Here is a 25,181-nt window from a genome sequence, read left to right as displayed (position 1 = left end):
AACTGTTTCCTTACCGTGCTCTCTTCAATGGCATTATCTCCACACACGGTGCAAATGTGTCTGTTTCCATCTGCTATTGTCATCCGGCTACTGAAATCAAACAGAAGAATAAGTCGGGAATATTCGATTTCTCCACTTGGCGTCAACAGCTTCACTCACTGTTGCCATATGAAAAAATGACAACATATATACTCAGATGTTAAAAATGAGCTACAAATAAAACTGACAATCGATAAATACACCCATAACAACCGGAATACCAACACCCAAAACAAAAGCCCTACGTACCTATGCACCACCCTAATTGCCGTTACACGAGAGATCATGTGGTACACAAAGTGCCTACGTATATATTTCTCCTGTCCAGTGTCTGTAACGAAAAGCATGAATACTGAATATTAAATCTGCAGTTTAAACAACGAAAATACGTTCTTTCTCTCGCCATTATTTCCACAGTTTGTTAATTCAGTACAGGCACTTATATGTGGCAATGTCTGGTTCGATCATACCTAAAAAATTTCAATTTAAAAGTTGCACAAGATGCCTGATTAAGCCGCATTAGAACCATAAGTACGTGTGATCAGTATCAGATTGATGACCAAAGTGAGTCAGCTCTTTTGCAGATAAATTATTCAGTAAAAGATACCATAAAAAAAGAATGGCTGACAGTGATTAAAATTGCGTGTGCTCAGCATGTTTGTTACCATCTTACTCAAAGAGTACTCATACTCGCAACTGTATGATTTAATCTTAGTGGTATTAGAAACTAAATTATTCGCTTTATATTATGCTAAAGTATACTGTATTCTGCATTCGAGCCGCAGTTGGTTATTTGCACGTTCCAGGGATCTTCATTATGTGGAATGAGACAATTTTTTCGATTACTTCATTTTCTCATTGAAAAATATAATCATTTACATAATTATCCTAAGTTACTTTCTTTCCTCATTGCTCCTCATTAAAAGAAATATTACAGATGGATTAAAATTCACAGCATTTCACAAGCAGTGATTGGAATTTCAGCTTTTGCAGTGATTTATACTCTACTACGTTTAACTCCCCCCCTCCCCCCTCCCCATCTCTCTCTCTCTCTCTCTCTCTCTCTCTCTCTCTCTCTCTCTCTTTCTCTCTCAGCGGAGTAGTCGCGCGGTTTGAGGCGTCATATCACGGACTGTGTGGCCCCTCCCGCCAGAGGTTCGAGTCCTCCTTCGGGCATGGGTGTTTGTGTTGTTCTTAGCATAATTTAGTTCAAGTTAAAGCAGTGTGTAAGTGCCTAAGCAGTTTGGTGCCTTAGGTATTCACACACATTTGAACATTTTTTTCTCTCTCAACACACACACACACACGCACACACACACACACACACACACACACACACACACGCACGCAATACTCGTTCACATATAGGTTAATAGGTCTACTTCAGTTTGCTGTATATTTATTGTCATTACATTAACACTCATTGTTCTGCAAGGGTCGCAATAACTTAATAGTTATAACATGTGGTAATGCATAGAAGATATTAAACAACATGAGACAGGCCACTGATAAAGCGGAGGATGCACCATACTCAGTCATAATGTTGTAATTAGCACCTCCAAAAACGCTATTTTATGATAATTATCTTCTTGGGGATGTCGGCCACGTATGTAGCTAAATAAGAGGCTGTTATGTAATTAATTTTTCTTTAGTTGCAGGCACATGTTTGCAGTCCTGGTACATGAAATGCCCCACATCACAGTACCACAGAACGCTGCTAGAGGAAGCAAAAGATGAAGCAGCCAACTGATAAACTGGGGATGTGCTGTGACGCATTATTTTGACTCCTCTAGCAGCGCGCTATCATAGTGTAGTGCGGTGATTTCAATGGGGATTTGATAAAATGCAGATTGTCTGTGCCATTTTGTTGTGGCTGCACTAGCAGTGTGTTACGACAATGTGGTGTGGGGATTTCAATGTCTGCTACGACTTTATACAAATATCTGCTAACAAACCAAAATTATTTATGTAACTCTGCTTTTTCGTGGTGCTGATTAAAAATTTATGACCAACCCTTTTACTTCATTGTGTATCATGTTTAATTATTGGAAAACTTTCTTTGCACATCGTTTCAATAGCCCGCAGTTTACAATATCTGAAGGAGCATGAAGTCAAAGAGACTATACCAAATACGCACACACATTACAAGTAACCACCACGTTGATTGTCAGTGGGTAAAGCCAACGGAAAGTGTCGAAACAATTTATTCCGCTTGTGCAGAGTAGCTCAGCCAGTGTGTGTGATTGTGTGTGGTGTGTTGCAGTGTGGTTTGCGTCCGGCGCCGGCACCAGAGTGGAAGGTGGCCAGCCGTGCGCCGTGCGCTGGTACAACTACTCGAGCTTCGTGTGTGTCTGCAACGCCACCTACTGCGACGCGCCGCCCTCGACACCAGCGCTCAGCAACGGCGGCATCGCACACTACACCTCCTCGCGTTGCGGGCAACGGCTGGCATTGCGCTTGCGCAGTTTCAAGAATCCAGCAGGTGAGTGCTACGATGCTTTGTAAACGTCTCTCACGCGCTGGGACGTTATAGTACAATATGTACTGACAGTAATAGTGTGCGGTCAAAATAACTCGACCTGTGCTTGCACAGACAGAGTGGATGGAGAGAGCACATCTTAATAGTGGGTACGGCCCCCTCGTAGCAGGTGAAGTAACGTTCTGACAGCTGAAGCCTACGCACAAGCACGTATCTCGCACAATTTTGTAAGCTTCAGTTAGCGAGTCTGCAAACGGTCGTATTAACAGATATGTCAGTAAGACCAGTAATTTGACGAATACGGCCATTCAGAGTTAATAGATTTCCATTAGAGTGCCGTAAAATTGGAAATATATGGTAAGGTCTTATGGGACCAAACTGCTGAGGTGATCGGTCGCTAAGCTCACACACTACTTAATCTAACTTACACTAACTTACGCTAAGGACAACACACACACCCATGCCCGAGGGAGGACTCGAACCGGGAGAAGCCGCGCGGACCGTGACAAGGTGCCCTGGACAGCGCGGCTCCCGTAACGTAAATATGTGTGTTAATAATAGATAAACCAAAGAAAAACAAATCCATCCATGTGCTTCCACGAGGAAATCTCTTCCAACAAAGAAGGGGTAAAAGCTGTAGGGCAGCGGACAGCTTCACTTGTCCCTCTCCCCCCCCCCCCTCCCCCTCTTGAATCTGACAGAGCGACGTGGCAAAATGGTTAACACAATGGACTCGCATTCTGGAGCACAATGGTTCCAGTCTGCGTCCAAATGTGGTTTCTCTGTGATTTCCCTAAATCGCTTCAGGCAAATACCAATAAGATTGGAAGGGCACGGCCGATGACTGGCCCTCTATCCTGGAAACAATCGGAGCTTGTGCTTCGTCTCTAATGACCTCGATGTTGACGGGACGTTAAACCCTAATCTTTCTTCGTTCCTTCCCCTTAAGTCAGGAGTACAGAGTTATCACTCACTACAGAAATTTCATACATTTCTACAAGTGGTTTCTCGTGATTCTGCTGAACCTCACCTATGAAATATAGTTCCTGAGGCACCACACGTCTCCAAGCTGACCAACACTTTTGCATCAAAAATAAGTATTTTAGAATTTTGTACCCCTCTCTCCTCTGGATAAACTTCTGTGTTACTCATGCTCACTACTAAACTGACAATCTATAATAAAGAGAATACATCATGAGGAAATTATGTGTCAGTCATCTGACAACCTCTTCGTCAATACCAACTGAATATAAAAAAAATTCTTGTCCATCTTCTGCATCTTTTCTGAAGTATTACTGCCTGGGGACGTACTTGTAGCTACATTTTCATTCTCCTTCATTCTATTTATTGTGCAGCTGGAAAAGCTAGCAGTCCCTGCAACCTTAACAAGCGCATTTTTAATAAGAATTTTACTTCCTCGTTTCCCTCTTCTGCTGCTCCTCCTCCTCCTTCTTTTTCTTCTACTTCTTCTTCTGCACTTCATGGATTAGCCATTGAGCCTGCCCCATCTCTTCAAATCATCTCTTCATCTGTTCTTATATCTTACAACATCCCTTCTCGTGCCAGTTTTAAGATAAAGCTACTTTGGAAAGGCGTTTACTGTCCATTATTGTATGTACTCATTCTAGGTGGCGGAATTTGGCTATCTTTCAGATGACTATGTTTTTTTAATTCCTGTCAGGCTGTTCTTTTTGTGGGCTATTCTTGAGGAGTCTTGTTTTCTTCCTAGAAATTTCATTTATACACTTTGTATTTTATCAAATATTCTTTTTGTGGGTACCTAGCATTCTCTCCCATGAAGAAGTGTTTGTAGAGCTGATTATATAAAATTTTACTCTCATTTCTTGTCTGATTTTATTTTTAAATATATTATGAATGGTGCCACGTACATTTCCAGATCTAGCGAATCTAGATCTTCATTACTGTGTAGGTAAATTTCACTTTATAGATAACTGAAGGAGTACATTTTTCTAAAATCACATCATCCACAATACTTTTGGACTGGACCAGATCTTTTCCCCAGGACACCATCACTTCAATCTTGTTTTTAGAAAAGTTACCATCACATAGTTTACAAAGGTAATTCAGGTGGGGCTTGTACGTCGTATTTTGTTGTTGTTACACTATTAACACGCCTTCTGCATGGACTAAAACACTTAACAAGGTGTCGTTTGATTAGTCTAATACATTTTTGTATGTGTTGCCACCAGTTTAGGATTATATCATTAATGTGTAATATATTAAAAAAGTGTTTGATATTGGACATCTTTTTCATATTCCTTTGTTTATTGAAATTTCTTGTATTCTTGTTTCATATGTATTAATTATAATTTTTTAGTTTTTTGTGGGCTTTTTATGACCATTACTAAGTTTCTGGAGTATCCACTGCTTTCCATACAATCCAAATTTTGTTTCTGTTCTCACTGTCAGCTGCTGTGACCAGAGCCTTAAATGATATGTTTGCTTTTATGCTATGTTCTTGTGTTTTCTCTGTTACTTCTTGGAGAGTAAAAAAAAAAAAAAAAAACTGTGATGGATCTTACTTACGTAAATCCTGTCTGTTCTTCACTAATGAGAGTTTCTGAAATTAAACTGACTACTTCTTATTATCGAATATAACTTTGCAAGATTCGTCTGGAGTCAAGTTTGGAATTGAAATTGCCACTACGCTATGGCTACAGAGAAGCTATGTCTCTGATCTGAATTGGGTAAGCCGACCGGTGTGGCCGTGCGGTTCTAGGCGCTTCAGTCCGGAACCGCGTGACCGCTACGGTGCCTCGGGCATCGATGTGTGTGATGTCCTTAGGTTAGTTAGGTTTAAGTATTTCTAAGTTCTATGGCACTGATGACCACAGAAGCTAAGTCCCATAGCGCTCAGAGGCATTTGAATTTGGTAAACCCTCTAGATATGCATATATCTCGCCACCTAATCAGATGTAATACGCAAACTGTGGACAACGGAAACTATTGGGAAACTAATGGCCCTGAAAAATTAGTCATGAGTGTGGTCCTTGGCAAAATTAATACTAATTAAGGAGTTCATCTAACTAAAGAAATTAAAGATGGATTCACTTCTACCAACATTTATTGACATAAAATTGACAAGGAAAACCTAAACATGATTTGTACTAGATGTCAACTTCTATAAGCCAAAAGTAAGAGACAAGAATTCGTCTAATATTCAGTTGCCGTAAATCAATATTGGGTGACAAAGTCTGCTGGAATGATAAGGGAAGCATCTGGTATTAATTCGCGTTCCGCCGGAAATAATTAAACACATGATTTGGAACTGGACATGATTACTACATCCATCATGAAGGGGAAAAGGAAAATATATGCAGGAGCCCATATACTTAAGTCACAAGCGAATCAACGTGTATAACGTAATTTGCGACAAGATCCCATCAAATTTAGAGCAACCACACCTTATACTACTCAGCACTATCAACCCACAATCTGTTTTGCCTCATGAGCTTATCATCATGTCGTTGTACGAGGGCACTCTAGGTGATTTTAGGGGATGAAGTCACAGCTGCTGTCGAAATGCCTCAGAAGTCGTACCGTGAAGAAATGCCCTCAGCAGAATGACGGCGAGTGACGCTCAGCACAGACGAGTGGAACCCAAGAGCGACTCTCCTCGCTGCTCTACGTGGAGAAGCCGTCACTATCTATCTATCCGCCAATCTGCAAGGCTGTTGTATGAGCTCCCATTGCGATACTGCATAACTACCTTGCCTTTCCTCTCCCGAAGTCGCTGAATTCGGCAAATTTAAACAAAATGACAATGTAGTACAGACGTACACTCTCGAAAAATGTTGCAGCTCTGACCTGCGCGAGTTAACTCAAGTTCCAATTTCCTGAAAGAAATGGCGCGTGACTCCCAATCTCTCTGTTATTACGGTCTCTGACCATTTAAAAATGTGCTGCACACGCTGTGCGACGAGGGGGGGGGGGGGGGGGGGTTCAACAACTCCCTCTACTGGTGCCACAAAGTCGTGGTGGCACATCCTCAAAATCGAGCTGAACGTTCCACAACTTTCACCCTCCCAGGTGCCTGGCGATGGTACCTGTCGACTCGGCTGTCCAGAGTCGGCTCTTTTATGACCAGCACCCAGCCTGCGGCTAGCTGTTGCTACGGGGGGCAACTTGGATGAATAGATCGGACAGTAAAGAAACACACAGAACGCTGCAGGTTTTAGCAATTATTTTATGTCATGCTTCTGTGGACGTATTTGCGGACCGTCTGCCAGACGCGGCCTAGATCTCCAGAAACCGACTCCCTACATCGTCACAGTGATGCCTTGTTCGCGGTGCGTGCTGATGGCCACTGTATTTCGATTTAGTGCAAACGTTATGAACCCCTCTTCTCGACAAACTCCAAGGGTCGACAACAAGAAATCAGTTTTTAACTACCGGCTCTGTCGAGCTTGCAGAATGTCTGAAAGGGCCTGTGCTTTATTAACTAAAATGGTTCAAATGGCTCTGAGCACTATGGGACTTAACTGCTGTGGTCATGAGTCCCCTAGAACTTAGAACTACTTAAACCGAACTAACCATCACACACGTCCATGCCCGAGGCAGGATTCGAACCTGCGACCGTAGCGGTCGCGCTGTTCCAGACTGTAGCGCCTAGAACCGCTCGGCCACTCCGGCCGGCTTTATTAACTCAGATAGTGCGCATGTTTTATTTGCAAATTGCCGTAAATCCTGATATAACAGTGAATTTAATCATTGTAACTTCTTGTCTGCACAATATACATAGTAATTTTTTTTGTAGAGCAACAAAAAGTGTTAAAATGTGTGTGAAATCTTATGGTACTTAACTACTAAGGCCATCAGTCCCTAAGCTTACACACTACTCAACCTAAATTATCCTAAGGACAAACACACACACCCATGCCTGAAGGAGGACTCGAACCTCCGCCAGGATCGGTCGCACAGTCGATGACTGAAGCGTCTTAGACCGCTAGGCTAATCCCGCGCGGCTACAGAGCAACAGAAAACCATATTTCGATATATATAAAACTGAGCCATCACCATCTCAAAATCTTATACCTCTTGTTAAGGGCGTGCGCTTTTGAAAATATAGAAATTGACAATGTGCGAGAGTCATTCATGGACTATTTCAATAGCCTCGCACCCGGCCGGGGTGGCCGAGCGGTTTTAGGCACTAGTCTGGAACCGCGCGACCGCTACGGTCGCAGGTTCGAATCCTGCCTTGGGCATGGATGTGTGTGACGTCCTTAGGTTAGTTAGGTTTAAGTAGTTCTAGGTTCTAGGGGACTGATGACCTCAGAAGTTAAGTCCCATAGTGAAAAAAGAAAAAAAATAGCCTCGCAGTAGCGGTAGTGCGGCAAAATAACCAGGTTATTAGTAGCTACGAGAATGGCTATTTCTCGTTATATAAAGTTAAATGTAACTGCGGTGCACATTGCTATTATATCTCACAAATGGGGTGGACGCATTATTATTCTTATCTGCTTTCTGAAAAAATTCTCCGATTTATTTCCAAGCATCATCTTTATCGTTTTGATCTTTATACACAGAAATGGCTACATCAAAAATACTATCTCCACTAGTTTTCATGTTCTACAACTGTAAAAGACACATTTCTAGCAGACGTTGTCGGAGACTGGTTCTGTAACAGCAGTGTACTGTAAGCTGCAGCTGCAGGTGTGGCTATACTCTAGCGTAATTTTTGAAACTATAACGTTACTGATTAAATAAAGAATCTACTTACCAAGCGGCGGCAAGAGAACTCACTTATAAATGTATTAAGGTTTGCAGGCTTTCGGAGCCAGTGGCTTCGTCTTCTGGCAGAAGGGTTGAAGGAGAAGGAAGAGGGGTGGAGGTAAGGGACTGGTGAGGGTCAAGAAAAGGGTTAGAGTTCAGAAAAGTGGTCTAGAGCCCCGTATCATGGGAGAATTACCGGACGGGATGAGAAGGAAAGACTGATTGTTGGGGACTGCACTGGACGAGATTTGAAAACCTGACAGCTGAAAAGAGGAAGGCAGGACAGTACGCAAACCAGGGATTACTGCCAAACCATCGTGCAGGACTTAATAAGAAGGGAAAGTTAATTGCAGGGCAGGAAATAAAATAGGTAGAAAATAAAAACGAAGTGAAGAAAGGAGTGGTTACTGTGAAAAAATGTTAAGCCCAAAGAAATTAACGCAAATTAAGGCCAGGTGGGTGGCGAGAACGAAGGACGTGATGTACCTCTAGTTCCCACCTATGGAGTTCTGAGAAATTAGTATTTGGGGGAAGAATCCAGATGGCCCATGTGGTGAAACAGACATAAAGGTCACGGCTGTCATGTTGTAGAGCATGCTCTGCAACAGGATATTGTTTGTTGCCAGTATACATCCTCTGCCTATGCCCATTCGTGCTAACTGATAATTTGGCGGTAGTCACGCCGATGTAAAAGACTGAACAGTGTTTACATAACAGCTAGTATATAACATGTAATTTCACAGGTGGCTCTCCCTTTGACAGTAAATGTTTTCTCATTACAGGGCTGGTATAGGTGGTGGTAGGAGGGTGCGTAAGGCAAGTCTTACATTCAATACAGTTCAAATGGTTCAAATGGCTCTGAGAACTATGGGACTTAACATCTGAGATCATCAGTCCCCTAGAACTTAGAACTACCTAAACCTAACTAACCTAAGGACGTCACACACATCGATGTCCGAGGCAAGATTCGAACCTGCGACCGTAGCAGTTGCGCGGTTCCGGACTGAAGCGCCTATAACCGCTCGACCACAGCGGCCGACTTTGGATACAGTCACAGCGATCGAAGGCATAGGGTAGGGAGATGGGCGCGGAAGGAGCATATGGCCTGACAAGGATATTTCGGAGATTGCGAGGGCGGCGGAAAGCTAATGTGGCTTTGGTGGGCAAAATGTCAAACAGAAGGGACCTCATTTACAGGCATGATTTTAGGAAGTCATAGACTTGTCGAAATAGCTGATTACTACACTCAAGACTAGAATAATACTGAGTGATATGTACTCCTTAGTTGTTTTCTGGAGGGGTCAGCAGTACTAAGATTGGATGTGATGGTCCAGGAAATCTGCTTTTGAGCTGTATTGGTGGGGTAATTATGTCCAATTGAAGGCTACGGTGAGAATGGTGGTACTGCTGTAAAGAGTTTGCATCTGAACAAATACATTTGTCTCGAGTGCCAAAGTTGTATGGGAGGGAATACTTCACATGGATGGCATGTGAAATGGCAACTGTCAAAATGAAAGTAATGTTGTTTGTTAAAAGTTTTAATACGAATAAAAGTGTGGAGCTGACAGTGAGTGAGGATTAGACCAACGACAAGGAAAGTAACATGGTATTTGGGGTTGGACCATGTGAAATTTAACTAGGGGAATCTATTTAGAAAATCAAGAAATTTTAATAGGTAAGCCTCACCATGAGTCCATATGGCAAAGATGTAATCAACAACTCTAAACCAAACCAGGGGCTGGAGGCTTATGGATCCCAGGAAAGCCCCCTTCAAGCGACCTACGAAAGGGTAGGCATAGGAAGGGGCCATTCTGGTTCCGATGGCTGTGCCCCTGATCTGTTTGTAAGTCTAACCCACAAAGGTAAAGCAGTAGTAAGTACACTCCTGGAAATTGAAATAAGAACACCGTGAATTCATTGTCCCAGGAAGGGGAAACTTTATTGACACATTCCTGGGGTCAGATACATCACATGATCACACTGACAGAACCACAGGCACATAGACACAGGCAACAGAGCATGCACAATGTCGGCACTAGTACAGTGTATATCCACCTTTTGCAGCAATGCAGGCTGCTATTCTCACATGGAGACGATCGTAGAGATGCTGGATGTAGTCCTGTGGAACGGCTTGCCATGCCATTTCCACCTGGCGCCTCAGTTGGACCAGCGTTCGTGCTGGACGTGCAGACCGCGTGAGACGACGCTTCATCCAGTCCAAAACATGCTCAATGGGGGACAGATCCGGAGATCTTGCTGGCCAGGGTAGTTGACTTACACCTTCTAGAGCACGTTGGGTGGCACGGGATACATGCGGACGTGCATTGTCCTGTTGGAACAGCAAGTTCCCTTGCCGGTCTAGGAATGGTAGAACGATGGGTTCGATGACGGTTTGGATGTACCGTGCACTATTCAGTGTCCCCTCGACGATCACCAGTGGTGTACGGCCAGTGTAGGAGATCGCTCCCCACACCATGATGCCGGGTGTTGGCCCTGTGTGCCTCGGTCGTATGCAGTCCTGATTGTGGCGCTCACCTGCACGGCGCCAAACACGCATACGACCATCATTGGCACCAAGGCAGAAGCGACTCTCATCGCTGAAGACGACACGTCTCCATTCGTCCCTCCATTCACGCCTGTCGCGACACCACTGGAGGCGGGCTGCACGATGTTGGGGCGTGAGCGGAAGACGGCCTAACGGTGTGTGGGACCGTAGCCCAGCTTCATGGAGACGGTTGCGAATGGTCCTCGGCGATACCCCAGGAGCAACAGTGTCCCTAATTTGCTGGGAAGTGGCGGTGCGGTGCCCTACGGCACTGCGTAGGATCCTACGGTCTTGGCGTGCATCCGTGCATCGCTGCGGTCCGGTCCCAGGTCGACGGGCACGTGCACCTTCCGCCGACCACTGGCGACAACATCGATGTACTGTGGAGACCTCACGCCCCACGTGTTGAGCAATTCGGCGGTACGTCCACCCGGCCTCCCGCATGCCCACTATACGCCCTCGCTCAAAGTCCGTCAACTGCACATACGGTTCACGTCCACGCTGTCGCGGCACGCTACCAGTGTTAAAGGCTGCGATGGAGCTCCGTATGCCACGGCAAACTGGCTGACACTGACGGCGGCGGTGCACAAATGCTGCGCAGCTAGCGCCATTCGACGGCCAACACCGCGGTTCCTGGTGTGTCCGCTGTGCCGTGCGTGTGATCATTGCTTGTACAGCACTCTCGCAGTGTCCGGAGCAAGTATGGTGAGTCTGACACACCGGTGTCAATGTGTTCTTTTTTCCATTTTCAGGAGTGTATAAAGTTGATTAAGATGAGCAGTTACGGTGCCATAGGTTAGGAATCAGGTGAGGATGTGTTCAGCAGCAGAAAGATCATGTAAATGTGGGATGTTGATACAGAGGGCATCAGTGGCAATAAATGATGGCAAGCAAGGTGTGTGGTGGGAATGGTACGGCGACAGATTATATATTAGAGCTTGACTTCAGCAAGCAGATTCAGATGGGTGTAGGTGGCACTTTCTACATGTAGGTGAAGAGGCTCAAAAAGCATAGGCATGTGTGGAAAGACTAGAGACAACAATAACAACAGACAGGCAAACAAAGCCATCCAGCTGACACACGCAGATGCCAGTCGTGCTGTAGCCCTGTTGTGTGGTCGCAGAGCTGCAGTCTGGAGCGGCACGCCTACGGGTGGATACAAGCCAGCAGTTCCAGCGGATGCTGGGCTTCGGCGGCGGTATGTCGGACTCCACCGCCATCAACATCAGGGCGCTCAGCTCAGCAACCCAGCAGCAGCTGCTCAGGTAGGGCCAACCTCACTTACATGCACTACTTGTCTCGCTCAGCTCTAGGCTGGGCTGCCAGAAAATCGTATTTACACCGGGAATGAAAAGAAACAGAGATGTGCCAACGAAAATCGACACCGTTTAATTCCAGCGTCATCTGAATAGCTAAACTACTTCCCAGTACTTGGTTCCCCAGGCTCGGTTCTCTGTTGCCTATTTAACAGCTTCCAGCGCCATCAAAAATCAGATTTTCAATATTTATTGTAATTATTACACGAATTAAAAATTTTTAAATGCTGCCATAATCTACTCAGTAGCGCTTTCTTTGCATTCTGTGCTGAGTGCGGCTTCGTTATGGCTGTAATGCTGGCTAAATGCTGGTGCCTGTGCTTAAAGACGCGTTCTGTCCGATATAAAATACGTATCACCCGATTTTAAGAAAATTATTAGGTGACAAAATTTTATTTTTGCACATCTTGCAGCCTGATATCTTCACTCGACAAAGAGCTGAAGTTCTTTTCGTTACCCATCGTATTTACTGTTCTGCATCAATTTGAATAAAATATTGCCTGTACAAAGAGATGGCGTTCCGACCTATTTGAAATACTTGTCATCAGATTTTTCGAAATCTGTTTGGCGAAAAAAATTGAGTTTTTCGTGTCTTGCAGCCTGGTATCTTCGCTCCATAAAGAACTGAAATTCTTTTTGGAACCCGTCATACTCACTGCGCTGTATCAAATTAAGTAAAACATCGCAAAAAATTTTAAAGAGTTCCCAGAGGTAAAAAGGGATTGCGTGAACTTTGCATACGGTTGGTTTTAGCTCGTACATTGCAATAAATGTAACGTAGATATGATATTGAAATTTTATTTGAAACTGGGAGAAGAACTATATCTCATTTCGTCCACGAGTTATTGGGTCTCCATATCAGATGGACAGTAGGGCGCCCAGTTCCATCCATGCGGACTTATCAGCTGGTGTGAAATGCTTTTTAAGAAAATGACTAGGTGAAAATTTTTTATCCTTGTACATCTTACAGTCTAACATTTTTACATCACAAAGGACTGAATTTCTTTTCATTATATGCCGTACTAACTGTGGTGCATCAACAAAGTAAAAAATTGCGCGAAATTTTAAAAAAAATTTCAAAGGAAAAAATACATTGCATAAACTTTTCGGATGATTGATTTTAGCTCATACATTGCAGTGAATGAGATGAGATATCGAAATCTCATTTAAAATTGAGAGCAAAACAATAGTTCTTTGCATTCTCGAGTTATTATGTGTAAGTCACAGTGGCAAACACATTTAGTAAAACACGCTGTATATACTGATCAGTCAGAACATTGTGACCACCGATCTACTGTTGATATAAACTCACCACCGACCTACTGTCGATATAAGCTCGTCCAGGTAATAGCAGCGTCAACTGGAAAGAAATGACCGCTAGTCAGACACATGCGCGGTGTACGGTGTGTCAGTGAGCGTCCTGTCCATGTGTAGATCTGCCTGCGTCTGACAAAGGACAGACTGTGATGGCCCGGAGGCTTGGCACGAGCATTTTGGAAACTGCACGACCTGTCGGGTGTTCGAGGAGTGCTGTGGTGAGTGTCTTCAACACGTGGCGAACTGTGACGGAACTAACATAAGACTTTAACAGCGGACAGGGTACAAGTGTGTCTGAACACACAGCGCACAGAACACTCTTAACAATGAGCCTCCATAGCCGAAGACCCAAGCATGTGCCAATGTTAACATCACTACATAGGCAACTACGACTGAAATCGGCACATGACCATCGGCAGTGGACATTGGTGCTGTGGTAGACCGTTTCATGATCTAATGAATCCCGATACCTCCTTCATCAAACTGATGGGAGTGTGCGGATCTCTCGTCTTCCTTGACACCTGTATTATGGGAGGGAGAAAAGGTGGTGGCGGCTCCATTATGCTGTGGAGATCATTAACATGGGCATCTTCGGGTCCAATGGAGGTCGCGCAAGGCACCATGATGCCCAGGGAGTATGGTACATTGGTTGCAGTCCAAGTACACCCCTTTATGACGATCATGTTCCTCGAAGGCAGTGACATTTTTCAACGAGATAATGTACAATGCCACAAGGCCAGGAGTGTGATGGAATAGTTCGAGGAAGACACTGGCGAATTCCAGTTGATGTGCTGCCCCCCCCCCCCAATTCGCCACATCTGAACCCGATCGATCACATCTGAGATGTGACAAAACGTGGCTTCAGAGCTCATCGCTCCCTTCCCCAGAATTTGCAGGAATTAGGTGACTTGTGTGTGCAGATGTGGTGCCAACTCCGTCCAACAACCTACCAAGGCCTCAGTGCTTCCATACTACGACGCGTCGCCGCTGTTATCCGTGTCGAAGGTGGACGTACCGATTAATAGGTAGGGGGTCATTATGTTCCGACTGATCAGTGTGTATACAAGATGTTTCACACTTTTAGAGGTTGTAAAGGGAACGTAGGAGATCAAGTTTTACGTAGGAACTGATGTGCGGAAATAGTCTGTATTCATGTTACAAGGAAAATAAGAGCTACTCAGTCGCGTACCATATGTTTCATGTTTGCCTGTCATGGTAGGCCATCCACATTCATGAATGGTACGATAACGCGATATCACCTGATGTGCTATGTTGCCATCTGCCTTATTTCCAAGCTTCTTGATGATGCGTCAGATATATTTCAGTGACTAGTACTGCAGTAACATGGTGCCTGACTAAACGTTCGAAGAGTGCACCGATATGTTGTTAATTGACTGTGAAGGTCAACGACTGTACCACGAGTACTTTCCAAGTCATGTGACTCCATCTTGTCCCATATTTGCCAGAGTAGAACGACTGCAGCAAGGTGGGAAATTCACAAGCGATAGAGCAAACTGTGGTGCTGCAAGAAGGCGGCACCCTATGGTACTGGAAGAGGAAGTTACTCATCCCATGGAAGAGGAAGTGCCTCGTCCAGGTGAAGAGAACCCATCGACGAGCACTCGAGCCATTGCACGTGACTTGCATGTGTCTTACTCGTCTGTCTGGCGTGTTCTGCATGAACACCAATTGCACTCATATTACCTCCAGAAGGCACACGCCATGCTCCTTTCAATTTCTGCACGTTGTTCTTACACCGTTGTGTGGATTTTCTTCAGTTTCCAGGACGAATTTTATTCACCGACGAAGGGCACTTCAACAGGGTAGGTATTTTGAACGCTCGAAATTGCGAGATTTGTAATCAAGTACACTCCAAATCCACGTGTACACGAATATTTCAGCACACTTTCGGCATCGATGTCTGGGCAGGTATTTGCGATGGTCGTGTGATTGCGCCATACATACTTCCTCCCCACCTAATGGGTGCCAGGTACTTGATATTCCTGCAAAAACTACTGGTAGAGTTTTTGGAAGATGTACCGTTGGAAATTCGGCATTAATTATAGTTTCAGCACGAAGGCGCTGCAGTACATTTTGCAGTTCGCGTCTGAACGTAATCTGTGGTGAAAGGTGGATTAGTTGAGGCGTACCACACGCTTGACCACCAGGGTCCCCAGATTTAATCCCTTTAGACTTTTTCTTGTGGGGCCGCATGAAGAGACTTTTTTACAAGTCTAGTCATAGGAAGATCTATTTGCCCGGATCAAGGCTTCGCAGAACTGATTAATCATACACCACATATACTGGGAGGGCGTTTTTCTCGGCCAGTTTCTGTTGAAAAAATGCAAAATTTGTTGTGCTAAATCGTGAAATATTTACGATTCAGCCCCTATAGTTTCATGAAGCTCCAATAGGTGACGGCGCAATTTGTAGCCTTCAGTTTGGCGTCTGTAAATGAGGCGGGTTTCAAACAGAGAGCTGTCATTGAGTTTCTTTTGCTGAAATCCACAACACTGCATATACTCGTAAGGATAATATAACGTTTACGGAGACGTGGCGATGAACAAAAGCATTCTGAGTCATTGCGCGCAAACCTGACCGATCTGTAGCGTGCCGGCCGGCTGCACACAGCTGTGACTCCTGCATTGTTGGCACGTGTGACACTCTCATTCGAGGTGATCGATGGATCACAATCAAACACCTTGCTGCACAACTGGCCTTACACAAGTCTACGCCGCCGAGAGGAGCCCATAAAGCTTCATAGGAGTCATCCGCCCTACAGCCCAGATCTCGCATCTGCTGACCTCCATCGGTTTGGCCCAAGGAAGGATGCACTCTGTGGGAAGCAGTACGTGGATCATGGGGAGGCGACTGATGCAGCAAGACATTGGCTCCGACATCAAAATGGTTCAAATGGCTCTGAGCACTATGGGACTTAACATCTGAGGTCATCAGTCCCCTAGAACTTAGAACTACTTGAACCTAACTAACCTAAGGACATCACACACATCCATGCACGAGGCAGGATTCAAATCTGCGACCCTAGCAGCAGCGCGGATCCGGACTGAAGCGCCTAGAACCACTCGGCCACTTCGGACGGCTGCTCCGACATCGATCAGTAGAGTGGTACCATGTGGGCGTGCAGGACCTCCAAGTAAGGGGGTGCAAGGCCGTCGCATTGGGCGGAGATTATGTTGAAAAATAGGTTTTTTGTAACCAAAAGAGGAGTAATGAGATGGGGTTTTGGAATCCAGAATAAAACCACCTTTGTTATCTCCGAAACTTATGCCTCATCTCCACATCCTGGCGTATGAGCACTCCACAAAAGGTTAAGTCGTTTTTTCTTCAGCAATGTTAGATTTGCCATTGTTGTATGGTGCTGGCTCTCGACTGTATGAGTTACGGTTGGTTTGTGACTGTCCCAGCATACTCACCACTATCCTTCTTCTCCACTTACCATCTCTTCTGACATGAATGACATGATTTTTTGATGAACTTTTGTTTTTACACATTTGACCATTGTTTTTAACTTTTCTTCTAAGAGTTTGCTCCTGCTATTTTTACAATTTTTGGAATAGAATTTTTGGTCAAACGTTTGAGGCAAGCGGAAACAAGCCCCCTAGGAGTAACACAATGGATTTTGTACGCATCTCAATAGTCACATCAATTAGGAAGTGGAAAGAGGGGCTATCAAACAGACCAGCACTAGATTTAGTTTTCCACAGAAAAATTTGGTTTTTTGAAACTAATCTGGGTAATTAGAAAAATCTTACTTACAATTTGGGGGAAACTTTCTGCCCGAATCTTCGTAGCCATCAAAGAGTAGGAAATAGACGAACGGGGTACCAAAACTGACCAGCATGAGTGTTAGGAGTCTTAGTTTTGCAGAAAAAGGTTTAATTTTTTGAAACTAATAATGGTAATTAAGGAAAACTTATTTGTGTTTGTCCGAATTTTTATGGCCGGACTAAGTGTGCGCAATCGACAAATGGGGTATCAAAATGATCAGCATGATGTCTAATTTTGGAAAATAATATTTAATTGCTTAAAATAATAACAGTAATTAAGAAAAACTTAATCAGTGATTCGAGGTAAATTTATAGAATGAACGTTTGTCCAAATTTTCATTGCCAATAGAAGAATGGGAAATAGACAAGCGTGGTATCAAAGTGACTTAATTGTGTAGAAGTTGAGATTATACGCTCATGACCATAATGCTCACATTTACACATGTCCTGAAGGCAAGAAATTTTCAACAATGAATCTGTTGATTTTAGCCACCAAATAAAGCAATGATGTAAAACCTGGTTTGAGTAGAGTTTCATAGCGAGGGAAACGCAGCGCTCTGAAGAGATTTTTAACTGAGTCACAGAAACCGTGAAATATTTGTCTAGGTTAGAGGGCTGAAGCTTGATGGACTCAGCTACTGAATAGCTGTTATAAAGAGAGGTGGTGTCCGCTGTTGATGACGTCAAGGAATCAGGATATACCTATGCTGACCATATGCCACTCTGGCACTTCTATCCAAGGAGACCTTAGCAAGGGATGAAGGAAGGTCTCGTGGGTGGTCAGAATTTGACATACTGTTTGTTGGGTCAAGCGATTTAGTGTGCATGTTTAGTAGGTTCTTGGAACAGGTCTGGTGACTGTTTTTAACACCATTTGCCATTTATGCTCCTCTTCTCCGCCAGTCACGTGATGCAATACCTTGGTGTGTAGGACGGCTCGCTGCCAGGTGTGTTGACAGGCGGCGCTGTGTTGCAGGAGCTACTTCGGGAGCAGCGACGGCAGCTCACAGTACTCCCTGATCCGTCTGCCCATGGGTGGCACCGACTTCTCCGTACGCAACTACACGTACGATGACAGCAGTAAGCCTGACCCGTCCCTGAAGAACTTTGCTCTCCAGCCGGAAGACATCGAATACAAGGTAATCTGTATTATTGTGTTCCGGCATTGGACCTAGGAATCACGACTTCAGCTGCACATTGATGAAAGTTTGTGTTGAACCCTGTTTCTGCAGTACGTCACGCACCTGTCTGTAGAGTTCCTTAATGTATATGATTTAAAAATAGAAATCGTTTTTATTTTCAAAGTAATATCAAGGAAAGCGCTTTGTTTCTATATGATTATTAACAGGTTTCTTCAGTTATGGACACACAATTGAGATAATGCATGAAATTTATTTTCCGAAATGTGAGAATTTATTTGGGATTATTGCTGGTAAGTCACGTCTCACTTCCGCCGAAAGTCAAGACTGATCTACGCAGTTGTTTCACGTAAAAGGCATATTCCTTAACAAAAAGTATTGAAGACTCTAGCCCACATTTAACTATGATATGACAATAAAGATGGTTCGCTTAAATAATTTGAGTAACTGTGAAACGTGACGTAACTGTTTTCTTTGTGCACTTTTCTTCCCTTATATTGCATGAATTACATTTTTTATCCGATGAGCGATATACAAAATATGTATCCACCCCTGCCGCAAAAAGATCGCAATTTCAGAAATATCGTCCTTGAGGCGGGAAAACGACTCTACAACTTGTCCTGAAAATATCCCACAAAGGTTCGTTTTTAATATGAGTGGGGGATTAGAGGGTGCTGGGGGTGTGGGGTGGAGGTGAGAGCTGTTATAAGCGCCGTAGTATTACTTCATTGTGTTCATTAATCCAGTCTCGAACAATTCCAAACATATGCATGGAGGCATTATCTTTTTGGTATATATGCTATGCATTGTAGAACACACTTTGTGGCATTGTGTGAAAAGAGTTACACAGTTCTTTGACATATCCTACCGTGTAACCTATCTACAACATGTAGACAAGATCACAGAGTGACGCTGCGTCTCACAGCATCAATGAATACCCACCATGATTCACTATAGTATGAAGAGAGTGATCATGATAGCCTCCCGCTGTGGTGGTCCAAACATAAACACAGCTATTGGTCAAGACTGGAGTGACTATTCGTCTGGTGATGACGTTCTCCCAACATTGTTCTGTCCATCTGAATGCTAGCAGCATCAATTTCGTCGCTTCAGGGCATTGTGAAATTAATGATTTTGAAGCAGAGGTTCTGCTGTCAATGTTTGTAGTTCGCCGTTCACGTTGGGTAGTTTTTGATTATACAGCTTCCTGCACATGTGTTTTCACATCAGTTTGTCTCTTGCTTTCCTGACACAATCTACCTCTAAGTCCTATTGTCCTCATCAGCCAGGTTCGAATTTCAGCCAGACGATGGTTTCCCTAGTTTACTGAATGTAGGCCGTCATTGCATTGTGCATGATACTTCTCCAGAAATCATTAAGGGTGGCCGTTTACGTGCTGAGGACCTTTCAGGATGGATCTCAACAATCATGGAATCAGAGAGCTCAGCCATCTTGAAATTTTAACACTGCAATATATTCTTTGTTGTGACCACTCTGACTGATAGTGATAGGCTGATCTGTTTACGTCCTTGCCTGCTGGTTGGTATGGAACACTGGAGGGTGGGATTATACGACAGGTTTCCCTTGAGCACTGCTGTTGATGTGTCGTTAGTTGAGGTGGTCGGTAACGGATAATCATATATCAATGAAAACTTAATACTTTACAAGTTTTGGTATAACGTGTACACTTAATAACTGAAATATACATAATTTTGAAGTGCTGTAGGTAATTTTGTGGTGTTGAGTTACATACAATGAGAATAATGTCCTTGATAGAAACAAGTAGCGTTTAATGCTGACATGAGTTCGAAGACGAGCAGAATCTGGGCGAAGACTCTTCAGTGCGTCTATTTGAAAAGATGCGCCGGCTAATCAGAGTCACAGGCAGTGAGTGACGTCATGGAATTTAGCTTCCAATGGTGCTGCGTAGGCTTGGCACCACACACCGGCGAACAACGAGCGATGGAAGTTGATCTTTCCGGAGGTGCCCTGGTGAGGAGGTTTAAGTATGCTGTCTCTCACGTAGCTATGTGTAGCGCATGGCGTGCTGGGTGCGGTTGACACACCGTATATTCTGTAGTTAGATGACAGATGTTCATATCAGTATACTCGATCGACAAAAAAGATTCTATCAGAACCTATCTGCGTCCTCTGGTTTGGAGCCGAATGGAAGGTTTAAACGAGAGGCTCAGACGAATCTGTAACGATATCGGATGCGGGTTTCTCGACCGGAGAACTAGACTTCCATTGGAGAACTAGACTTCCATTAGGTAGAGAACTAGACTTCCATTAGGAGATCAGGCGTACACTACACGCAGGAAGCAGTTACTAAGGTAGTGGAGTACGTTTGGTGTGCACGTGTGAGTGTTTAGGAAAGAGATATACCTCTACAGGCCTGATACGATACGTTCATTTTTCTTATAGGTAAGAATGCTGTCCCCATTAAGTAAACAGAGCAGCACCTGCAGGCATTGCAGCATTTCTCACATAGTACTACTAACAGATGTAAACAGCAATGAAAATCGAAATTCAAATTGGAAAGTATATCGCGAAGGTAGATTGAAAGCCGTAGGCGTATTTGTAACTATAAAAAACACAATAATATTTAGCAGGGTGCCGAATGTGAAATAATTTGGGTGAAGGAGGATTAATCTTGGGGATTGGATGCTCTTATAGACACGCGTCTCAGGCGGAGTAATGGCGGTACATTTAAGGGAAAGCTTCGAGAAAATTTTAAGTAAATTTCCTGGTCATCTTACTAGTTTTTGTTGGAGATGTAAACTTACGAGCTACAGACCAAGAGACTCGAGTGATAAAGGCAGGTAGTACGGAAAGAGAATTATGTGAAATTGTGCTAAATGCTTTATCCGAAAATTGCCTTCATCAGATAATTAGAGAAAATAGTCGTGAAGACAACATATTAGATTTCCGGGCCACCAACAGGGCCGAGCTTTTCGACTCAGTACAAAAAAGGGTATCAGTCATGTTAAGGCCGTTACAGTATCACTGAACACGCCTGTAAATGTAAGTGTAAAGAAAGGCAGGGAGATATTTGAGGTTAGAAAGAGCTACAAGAAACCAAGTTCGTATTACCTGAGTGATACACGAAAATTATATCTCCAGAACTGACAACAATGAGCATAAATGGAGAAAGCAGAAGAGCGTTGTATATTGTGCTGTAGACAGGTATGTCCTGAGAAAAGCTGTGAGAGATGGGAAAGACCTGCCATGGCTCAACAGCCAGATTAGAAAGCCGCTACGACAGCGGAGAGAGCTTCAAAGTCTCATAAACAAACAAAAACTGAACGAAACCAAAATTAGCGGAGGGAAAGCCCGTATCTCTAATGTCAGTCTGTTATAGAATTCTGGAGCATGTTTTATATTCATATTTTAGGATTTTATGGAGACCGGAAACCTTCTCTGTTAGAATCAACATGCGTTCTGAAAACCCATCGAGCTCTGTTCGCCCAAGAGACCCAGAGAACAGTAGATATTGGCGTCCACGTTGATGTAGTGTTCCATGGCTTCTCGAAGGCCTTCGATACAGTTCCAGTCTGTCGCCTAATGATCGAAATATCAGACCTGCTATGTGACTGGATTGAAGAGTTTCTAGCAAACAGACACAGCATATCATCAGACGTAAAACTTGAAAAGTGGGAAGCCACTTTGAATGCTTCTGTACGTTTGATATAAGATTAGCACTAATTAGGGGATAACGATGGAATCGAATACGATGATTATGTTTTATTAATATGAATTGGATTACAGTACTTCGTATGAAATACATGTGACATGGTGGAGGTTATAATGGCCGCCTAGTCGTAGATATTGCTATAATCGCACTATTTCACTCCCATTTACGGAGCTTGATAGCACTTGATGTTAGGTTGGCGCCATTAAAATGCATTGTGGTAATCGCTGCTGCTTGTTGGATCGCTGCTGTGTCTCGATGCTGATGCTGGCTCTAAATCTGGTTGTCTAGGGGTAAAATCACGAGGTCCCGTGTTTTTGATGTGCTTTTGATGATAAATAACGAGCGAAACCAACAAATATTTAAACTTCAAATATTTATTACTCTGGTGGCCATCTTAATTCCGCTGTCCACCAAAGACAATGATACAACACAAAGTAGTACTTCTTTTACATGTTCTTTGAACTGTTTATCCACCTCGAACAATAACACACATACACACTTTACCAAAGTGACATTCCGACTGCGCTCCCAACCCTTCTTGCTGCTTGTATTTATACCATTGTCATAGAACTACTAAAAAGAGATATAGTTTATAAGTCACAGGTACATCTGTTATTGTAATTTGTGCAGAAAAGTTATTATTTTGTATCAAGTGACATAATTAACAGGTTATTAAAATGACAGACAGATTTTTTGACTTGACAGAATAATTATTTGTTACAAAAAGGCAGTTGTTTAGAAGTTTGTCAATTGACTTCGCTAATTTGCATAAATAAGTAAATAACATGAATTATTAAGAATTACATTGGTTTTCGTCTAAAATATGAGTGTTTAGGTGAATACTGAGTGAAAAGGCTCGTAGTGAACAAATAGGTTTCACTGGGTGATTTTTATTTAAGGAGAACCAAAATACGTAAGTTGGCCACTATTTTTCGTACTTCATATTAATTATTTAAGATGAGTTTAGTGTTTTTACATGATGACATTTGCTGCATCAGTCATCAAGCGATATTAACTTTTGTGTGGTCAGTTATTCAGCATAATTTAATGGGTTGACTGTTTATGGAGACATGTTATACAATCATTGTTAACATATTCAATAATTTTTCTATAATCATAAATACTCGTTAAACTGGTTGAATTTGGAGAGTATCACATACTTCGGCAAAGTAAAACCTTTAATAGGTTCCATTGCAATACCCTCCTCGGGTAATATCATTTACAGAATGCTAATGATATTAGCCGACTAGGACAAATGTGTCAAATGGCAAAAATTTGGAAAAGTTCAACTTTAATAAATTTTTTGTTTTACTAGGCATAATGTGTATGTACACAATGACTGTTACACCGTTTCAAAATGACTTTTTCCTCCAAATATTTTAGTTTTGTTGTTTCAAATGTACTTTGGGTTATGACTCTCAGTATGACAGCATAATAAAAATATTTAGTAATATATGAAAGCCAAAAAAATGGTATAATCTTTGCTTCCAGTGAGCCACATGGAAAATGATCAAAAACAGACACAAATATATTACATACTATGTTAAGATGCATAAAAAATTGCATGTAAATTATTTCAAAGTCAGCTCTCATTGAGTCACAGAATAATCAAGATAATAGAAGGAATATAAATATATTACATAGATGGACAGGTCATATGTCCATAAGAAAATATTGCAACTGTCTGCGCTTTTTGAGCCACATAATGGAAATGAAAACAAAGAACATAGTTATAAGTATGGACATGATATATACACACAAACACTAGACAAGTCACATGTATGAATATAATATGCATTTGAAAAAAAGTTTTTAAAATATTGTCTCCCATTGAGACACATAGTCAAGATAGTCCAAGAACATATTAATACCAAAATTGCACACTTAAATTGGTCACAACATAACACAAATATCAAACTTTATTAACATCTGATTAGCTGTAGAAAATTTTACATAAATCTTATGCCTAAGAAAAGCAAGTATCTCCCATATTCAACAATACAAAAAAAAGTAATAAATGTTTGTCACCTCTTTGGGTGCATGGTTAAATTTGCCCATTGCAAGATAAGAGGATGTCTCAAAATTTAATATTCAATAGTGACAATAAAAATATAAAAACATTCTCTCAGGGATCTGGAACTTTTCCAGGGTCTATAGGATGAGTGGTAGTTGCTATTTGACACACCCAGTAAAAATCTTTGCTGGTAAAATACTTTACAGAAAATGGGTAAGTAACTGTATTCAAAAAGGAAAATGTGCTTAATCATGTTTATATGGTGTCCATTCAGTGATGTTTCTTAATCCAAATAACCTTCTTGATCTGGGAAAGATAAGTCTATATGCATTAGGATGCGGGCTTTCTTTTATTTCAAATGGACCAATGTAAATATCAAAAAACTTCTTAAGTTCAGCTGACAATAATTTTGATTTCTCTTGTGTCTTGACAATTACAAGGTCCCCTGGTTTGAACTGTGTAGCTTTTCCTTTAGCTGCATGTCTCCTTTTTCTTGATTCCCCTTATTTTTTCATGGTTTCCCGTACACAGTCTTCTCTTTCTTGGGGTGACATAATTTTGCAAGGTGGGTACTCTATGTTTTCAGTGAAGAAACTAGTGGGGTATTGGTTGTACATTATTTATTGTGGGGAAAATCCAGTGGAAGAGTGCTGTGAGCTGTTCATTATTTCTTCATAACTATTTATGTACTCTAACCAACTAGTGTGGTTCTGGCTACAGTAGGTTCTGCACAGTCTTCCAATCTCTCTCATGTATCTTGCAGCTGGGTTGCTTGACGGGTGGTAAGCAGATATTAAAATGTGTTTAATTCCTGTGTCTTCCATAAAAGTTTTCCAGTATTTAGAGGTGAACTGGGACCCATTGTCTGAAAGTATTGCCTTTGGTTTTCCCACAGTGTTGAAATAATTACTTGTAATTTTTGAAACTATCTGTTTGCTGGTAGCTTTCCTCATGGGATAAAGCTTTATAAATATGGAGAAGATATATATCATGACATAAATATAACTGTAATCCCTCCTTGTCTTGGGTAACGGTCTGTAGATGCTGGTTGCAACGAGATCGAGTTTATTTCTGGGTAATATGTTCTGAATTATTCCCCTGGTTGTTTGGTTAGTAA

The 25,181-nt window shown here is 42.6% G+C and overlaps 1 protein-coding gene across 1 annotated transcript in view; it reads left to right on the top strand.

Moving 5' to 3' along the window:
* Positions 1 to 25,181, top strand: part of LOC124594104 (lysosomal acid glucosylceramidase-like) — a 175,731-nt gene that overhangs the window by 28,822 nt on the left and 121,728 nt on the right. Inside the window, exons 2-4 of the mRNA XM_047132455.1 lie at positions 2,303 to 2,521; positions 11,920 to 12,061; positions 18,194 to 18,356. Coding sequence (XP_046988411.1) covers positions 2,303 to 2,521; positions 11,920 to 12,061; positions 18,194 to 18,356 — 524 coding nt within the window. The remainder of the gene's footprint in view (positions 1 to 2,302; positions 2,522 to 11,919; positions 12,062 to 18,193; positions 18,357 to 25,181) is intronic.

The sequence above is a fragment of the Schistocerca americana genome, chromosome 2 (genome assembly GCF_021461395.2).
Source record: "Schistocerca americana isolate TAMUIC-IGC-003095 chromosome 2, iqSchAmer2.1, whole genome shotgun sequence".
NCBI classification, from domain to species: Eukaryota; Metazoa; Arthropoda; class Insecta; order Orthoptera; family Acrididae; genus Schistocerca; species Schistocerca americana.
Note: the sequence above shows the minus strand (reverse complement) of the source record. Positions and strands in the feature narration are given on the sequence as shown.